The sequence below is a fragment of the Pelophylax lessonae genome (assembly GCF_965119305.1).
Source record: "Pelophylax lessonae genome assembly, chromosome: 4".
Classification (NCBI taxonomy): Eukaryota; Metazoa; Chordata; class Amphibia; order Anura; family Ranidae; genus Pelophylax; species Pelophylax lessonae.
Genome location: NC_138771.1, coordinates 323,089,497 through 323,097,085, shown reverse-complemented (window position 1 = coordinate 323,097,085; position 7,589 = coordinate 323,089,497). Strand labels below are relative to the sequence as shown.

Sequence of the window (7,589 nt, the reverse complement as noted above, 5' to 3'; positions counted from 1 at the left end):
TTTTTAAGAACTTTTTTTGTGTGATTCAGTGTCTGGGGGTCTAAAAAGTGTACCTGTGAAGTTTCAGGTCTGTAGCATGTCCAGAACCAGAAAAAAATTAGAATTAGGGTTAGGGCTAGGGTTAGGGCTAGGGTTAGGGTTATTTTTAGTGCTTAGGGTTAGACGGTTAGGGTTAGAGGCGTAGGGGTAGGGTTACTAACTCTAACCCTAAGTATCTCACCGTAACCCTAACCCTAGCCCCTAACACTAAACCTAACCCTAACCCTTAAAGCCCAGTTCCTGTCCCATTTTGGTTGGTTCTGGTCTGTTTGCGGTTGTTTGCGGTGCGTTAAACGGGGAGTTTGGTCTGTCACTGTGAAGCGGGCGTAACCCTTACACTACCTGATCGATACAACATCATACCTGATCGTATACACACACTGGATGTTTTAAAGCACGTTATTCCAAACAATTTAGGAATGTTAGGTGATTTATGCCCTTTATGGAATAAAACCCCACTCTGCGTCAACTACGTAATTTTCCATGGGAGTTTTGCCATGGATCCCCCTCCGGCATGCCACAGTCCAGGTGTTTGTCCCCTTGAAACAACTTTTCCATTACTATTGTGGCCAGAAAGAGTCCCTGTGGTTTTTAAAATTCGCCTGCCTATTAAAGTCTATGGCGGTTCGCAATGTTCGCCGGTTCGCGAACATACGCCGATGTTCGCGTTCGCCGTTCGCGAACGGCGAATTTTATGTTCGCGACATCACTAGTTACAAGAGATTAGTGAGATGCTGGTATGTTACTTACCATAACCCCCTTTTCTTTTCCACCTTTTGTGACACTTATGCAGATTTTCTGACTTAAGGGATCAGTGGTGGTCCACAGTTACTGTCCTCACTGTGGTTTGCAATTAAAAGCCCTGTTAAACACAAAACTTTTTGATTATATGTGGATTTATCTTTTTGCTGCTACAATTATAGTGATTTCAGATTAGGGCAAAGACACTCCAAAGAAGGTGATCAACATACACAGGACCATGAGGCATTTAACCAGCCAAACTCATACAATCAAAACAGTCTATAATAAGAAGTAATTCATTTTTTTACATTTGCAGCATTAAAAGAACATTAGAGTACAAAAGCATGTCTTATACCTTCCTCAAATAAAAGATAATGGTGACTTGGCCAACATTATCTACGTTCAGACACTCATGATATTGGTATGCCTGAATCAAAATATAAGACACAGGGTGCCCATAGCCTCCATCAATTAAATAGTTCAATTCAGGCATAAAATCTCTGCCAAAGGGTATTATGCACAATCACATAAATCTTTAATCAATCCAAGAAATTAGCTCACAAAATATCTCCTCCTATAAAATAACAATGAATCAATCAGCCTTGCTTTGGGAAAGCTCCGTCTAGTTTCCAAAGGAATTAATTATATTTGCGTGTCCAAAAGATATGCAGGCAGCAGGCTCCCATTGAAGGCAAAGTTTCTGAGGTGGCTGAAATTACAGAGCAAATCAGCACGACAGTCTCAGTAAGTAGACCTATTAAAGCAGCATGCCAGTAGGGAAGTACATCCATTCACAGCAAAGCAGTGGAGCTATCCCAGATAGTCAAACAATTAAAGTGGCATAATAATCAAGTGGTTAGTTGACATGTATTGCACATTTTATGCAGAAAGCAGGCAAGCAAAGTAGGAGCAGATAGAGCACAGTAAAGTGTAATGCAACTTAGTTTACTGAATGGTTACTCCAGACTAAAGTAACATGTTGCCACTCATATTGTGTATAAGTCCGCTCGCCACCTCCAAGAAATGGAACCCGGCAGTCACAGTACACAGCTCTTCACCACAGGGCACAGCAGTCCCAATAAAATTGTCATAGGTCGAGTTTTCTGGTATTACCACCCACTGAGTGCTCCATGTTCCCTCCTTATGCTCGCCACCTCCAAATAATGGAAACCAGCACTCACAGCACACAGCTCTTCACCACAGGGCACAGCAGTTCCAATGAAATTGTCATAGGTCGAGTTTTCTGGTCCTACCGCCCACTGAGTGCTCCATGGTTCCTCTTGATGCCCGCAGACATACGGTCACACATCACTGATGTCACTGAATATTTGCCGCTGAGCTTCCTGCTGTCACATGTCAGTCTCCCTCCACACAAATTAGCAGCAGATTGTCAGTTGGAGTTATTCTGGAGCCAGGCGGGGGCACTTTCAGGAGTGTCAAGGAACCAACCCCATGACAACAACACATTTCGCCATTGAGATAACTTGCTTCATCGCCTCAGTTTCCTGTTCTTAGCTGACAGGAGTGGCACCTGAAGGGGTCTCCTGCTGCTGTAGCCCATCTGTGTCAAGGTAATATGTGTTGTGTGTTCAGAGTTGGTATTCTGCATACCTTGATTGTAATGAGTGGTTAATTTAGTTACTGTTGCCTTTCTATCATCTCGAACCAGTCTGCCCATTCTCCTCTGACCTCTGACATCAAAAAGGCATTTTCATCCACACAACAGCCGCACACTGGATATTTTCGCTTTTTCGGACCATTCTCTGTAAATTCTAGAGATGATTGTGCGTGACAATCTCAGTAGATCAGCAGTTTTTGAAATAAAGCAGAAAGGGGGGTATCCACGCACTATCACACTTCTAAATTGAATTTATAGAACAGCTGCAAACACCAAGAATGGCAAATTCCAATGCCAAAAAGTGCAAATGAATAAAGAGAAAATGATGCTGCGCTATTCAAAAATTGTGCTGAAAACGAATAAATTCACTAATATGTCATAAATAATATCACTATATGCGGTGATGGGCCAGATAAGTAAAGTGCATTGTGCTGGAAAAATAAAGATGGATGTTCCCCTGATGAAGTCACGTGACGGTGACGACACGCGTAGGGAAAGCTGATAGACTATCGGAACTGTTGTCGGAGGACCGGCCGTCTGTCCAAACACCTTATGCCGTTTTTGCTGCTTCGCTTTTATGTGAGTGTTCGAGCCTTTTATTTAATACAATTTTTTAAAATAATATCACACTATTGGAGCCCTTCTTCTCTCCTTACTTGCCCGTGAAAATCCATCCACCCTGAGCATCCACCGTCGGCAGGGAGTGCACACCAGCCGCAGAAGTGATCCCTAGAGCGGTGCAGAGGTTACCGGAGGATCCCGCAGCACAGACCAGCCGTGGTTTTGGAACTTATACTTGCATTTTACAATTGGAAGGTAAGAAGATAGTGTGGCCGCATCCATCAGGGATCCCTGCGCCCCCTCTCTTTATTGTATTCTGTACCGCTGCAGATCTGAGTGACCCTTGTCTTTGGAAGAAATAGTTGGAAGAGACTCTGTATATCTGTTCCCAATTTGAACTTTACCCATGGACTGTTTATTTTACTCACCAGTGTACTATCCATGAGCAGGAGTGGCCCCCTTTTTAAAATCTTTTTTTTGCTCTAATTAGCACAATACGTGCCTGAATGCTATTTGCCGTTAATTAACACTTATCCAATTACTCTTCCTTTCTGGCTCATCATCAGTTGTTGAACATTCATTACTGGGTTTCCCCTTACCATCTCATCTGTATATACTTAAGATTCCTTTGCAATTAACGGCTTTACAGCATTTATCCCACACTTGGCGATGCCCACATGGTACCTTGCCATTTGTTCTCTGCCTTTTCAGTCAGCCATAATAATATATTCAGATCTTATCAAGATGTCACCCAAATTTTAGGCCCCCTGTGCAACCATCTGAGGGTAAGGCCCCACAATTCTCACTAGAACTGGACATCTTGTTAAGATATGCCTTGGTTTGTTTAAAATTTCTCCAACAGTCAACCACAATTATAGTAACCTCACATTAGGGGTAAGTATTATTATCATTTATCCTTGGGGTTCGTTCTCTCTCTTCCCCTCCCTTTTTTTTCTTCCACATATCTTGATGGCCCCTTAGAATTAAATTGCTTAACCTTTGTAGCACCCTACAGGTAGGTGCTAGGTAAAAGTGTAATGGGCCTTGGCTGCCTAACAGCAGGGCCATGATTTCAGCTGGGCTGTCATGTCTCCCCGGTGTGGTTACTGAGAGGGGAGTCGCCTAACTGGCTCTGTGAGAGGATTCTCCTTGGGCAGTGGAGGAAATCCAATCAGTGGCCCATTCGGGCTTGTATCTACCCCAGAAGGCAGATTCTGCCGCAGAGGATTCTGGGAGTGCGTATACGTTTGGGGGGGGGGAGGGTGGATATGGCCTTCTGGCTGAGTTTGCCCTCTCTCATGGGGTCTCCCTTCGGGGGAGCCCCACCAAGTCCTTGGGGTGGGCTGTTTCGGCAGTCCCCCTGGAGAACGGGGTCTGCCTGACTTCGGCTGGGCAGGCCATACTGAGTACCTCAGTCCCTGTCAGGAGCCTTGCGCCCCAGGGGATCAGGGTCAAGGCCCTTCCTCTTCGGAGGAGGGCTATGTGTACGCCTTGTGCACTTTTTGTGTGTCTCACGTTTTGCGTGTGTGCACTTTTTTATGCACCGGGTGTAAGTCTTTTGAGTGTGTTTCACACGCCACGGGCTTTTAAAAAGAGAAAAAAAAAGTTTGGGAAGTCCTGCCCTAACATACTGAAGTAAGGCAGGGCGTAGTCTCTGCTCTCTGCACATCTATCGGGACGGATGGATTACAGTGCAGTGTATTCTTATGTTAGAAATGGTGGAATATTGTCTGATAGAGAACACAAACACAGCTCTTATCGGGGCACATTACCACACTATTAAAAGGGGACTCTGACCACACTATTAAAAGGGGACTCTGACCACACTATTAGGCCCCATGCACACGGGGCGTTCAAAAAAACGTACGTCCAAGCTAGTTATAACGCCGGGAAAAACCGGCGTTAAAAACGCGCGTTAAACAGCGTTTCTCAAATTATGTTAATGAGCGTTAAGCCGCGTTAAGCCGCGTCAGCGCTAAATAGCGTTTTTTAAAAAAATCAGTCCTCCTCCATTTTCCACACCCAAAATAACCACAATGCAATGTGTGGAAGCCATTTTGGTAGGAGAGAGAGAGAGGAGAGAGCATTTTCAGATTGGTTGAGAGTGTTTCTTGTATTTTCGGAGTATTTTTTGCATTTCTGAGTCATGGATCCTGTTATGCAGAAGGTTGATGAGGCGATCCTGCTCATCATCTTGAGAAGGATGCGTAGAAGGAGACAGTTGGAGGAGGAGAATGAGAGGAGCATACGGCGAAGGTTCTGGGTGCATCCTGTCATGTTGCAGCGTCTGTCCGTGGGGTACTTTACCACCATGTACACCCAACTCCGCATGTATCCGGACAAGTGGTACAACTTCTCACGTATGTCCGTTCCGCTTTTCGATGACCTACTGGAGAAGCTCAGGCCAAGGCTATCCAGGATGGACACGAACATGCGAAGCAGTGTGTCACCGGAGGAAAGGCTGCTTGTGACACTTCGGTAAGTGAAATCATTTGTGGGTGTTTTGTATAGGGTTAGTACTTGGGTTAAGAGGGTTAGGTGGTGAGGTCCTAGTTAAAACATTTTCAATGTATTTTTGAAAGATAGATGTAATATGTAATCATTTTTTATTTTTATTTTAGGTTTCTTGCTACTGGCCAAAGCTTTGTCTCCTTACACCACTATTTTCTGCTCGGTGTCTCCACGGTGGCCAAAATTGTTAAGGAGACATGTGCGGCAATATGGGAGCAGTTGAAGGAGGTGGTCATGCCGGAGCCGACTGAAGAGATGTGGGAAGCAGTTGTCGACGAATTTTGGGAGAAAACCCAGTTCCCCAACTGTATCGGTGCCCTTGATGGAAAACACATCAGGGTGAAGAAGCCCCCCCATTCCGGCTCTGCATACTTTAACTACAAGAAATATTTTTCTGTGGTACTCCTGGCATTGTCTGATGCCCATCTTCAATTCCTTGCTGTTGATGTAGGAGCATATGGCAGCCAGGGTGATGCCCGCATCTTTCGAGAATCGGCCTTTGGACGTCGGCTACACGAAGGACGACTCAACATACCAACAAGCAGGCCGCTACCGTGTACTGAGGAACCAAGCTTGCCATTGGTCATGGTGGCCGACGAAGCATTTGGACTGGCAGAAAATCTGATGAGGCCATACAGTGGCTATGGACTGAGTCACACCAAACGTATATTCAATTATCGGCTGAGCCGAGCTCGTCGTGTTGTGGAGTGTGCGTTTGGTGTGTGCTCAGCAAAATGGAGGGTTTTGCTGTCATGTATGCAACTGGATGTTGACAATGCCACCAAGGTTGTCCTGGCCTGCTGTGTTTTGCACAATTTCCTAAGGAGAAGCGACAGGAGCAGCGTTGAACCAGAGCCACGTAACCCCATGCACCGCGTGCAGTTTATGGACTTACGAACAACAGCACGAGTCATGACCATCAGAGATAAGTTTGCGGATTTCTTTGTCTCGCCTGATGGGGAAGTGGCATGGCAGGATAATTTTGTCTAAAATCATTCATCTTGTAAACTTTGTGATATCTTCACATACAGCTTTTATTAAACATGTATGTCAGTTCTTTTGATGTCTATCATTCTTCCATTGTTCTAGTTCAATGTTGCATGTGGCAAGTGTGTGCCAGCCCAATGGCCTGTGCATACACTTGCCACATGCAGAAGAAGGAGGGGGGTTTCCTTCTGCATGTGGCAAGTGTGTGCCAGCCCAATGGCCTGTGCATACACTTGCCACATGCAGAAGAAGGAGGGGGGTTTCCTTCTGCATGTGGCAAGTGTGTGCCAGCCCAATGGCCTGTGCATACACTTGCCACATGCAGAAGAAGGAGGGGGGTTTCCTTCTGCATGTGGCAAGTGTGTGCCAGCCCAATGGCTTGTGCATACACTTGCCACATGCAGAAGAAGGAGGGGGGTTTCCTTCTGCATGTGGCAAGTGTGTGCCAGCCCAATGGCTTGTGCATACACTTGCCACATGCAGAAGAAGGAGGGGGGTTTCCTTCTGCATGTGGCAAGTGTGTGCCAGCCCAATGGCTTGTGCATACACTTGCCACATGCAGAAGAAGGAGGGGGGTTTCCTTCTGCATGTGGCAAGTGTGTGCCAGCCCAATGGCCTGTGCATACACTTGCCACATGCAGAAGAAGGAGGGGGGTTTCCTTCTGCATGTGGCAAGTGTGTGCCAGCCCAATGGCTTGTGCATACACTTGCCACATGCAGAAGAAGGAGGGGGGTTTCCTTCTGCATGTGGCAAGTGTGTGCCAGCCCAATGGCTTGTGCATACACTTGCCACATGCAGAAGAAGGAGGGGGGTTTCCTTCTGCATGTGGCAAGTGTGTGCCAGCCCAATGGCTTGTGCATACACTTGCCACATGCAGAAGAAGGAGGGGGGTTTCCTTCTGCATGTGGCAAGTGTGTGCCAGCCCAATGGCCTGTGCATACACTTGCCACATGCAGAAGAAGGAGGGGGGTTTCCTTCTGCATGTGGCAAGTGTGTGCCAGCCCAATGGCTTGTGCATACACTTGCCACATGCAGAAGAAGGAGGGGGGTTTCCTTCTGCATGTGGCAAGTGTGTGCCAGCCCAATGGCCTGTGCAGATGTACTTCTATTTCAACATACAACTTTAAAAAA

At 46.1% G+C, this 7,589-nt stretch overlaps 1 protein-coding gene across 1 annotated transcript; it reads left to right on the top strand.

The window, feature by feature from the left end:
* Positions 1–5,105: 5,105 nt before the first annotated feature.
* On the top strand, positions 5,106–6,460 carry LOC309555038 (uncharacterized protein; the record flags this gene model as incomplete). The annotated part of the gene is made up of 2 exons (XM_082256850.1): positions 5,106–5,437; positions 5,581–6,460. The coding sequence occupies 2 exons, from the start codon at positions 5,106–5,108 to the stop codon at positions 6,458–6,460; spliced, it is 1,212 nt and encodes a 403-aa protein (XP_082112976.1).
* Positions 6,461–7,589: the final 1,129 nt, after the last annotated feature.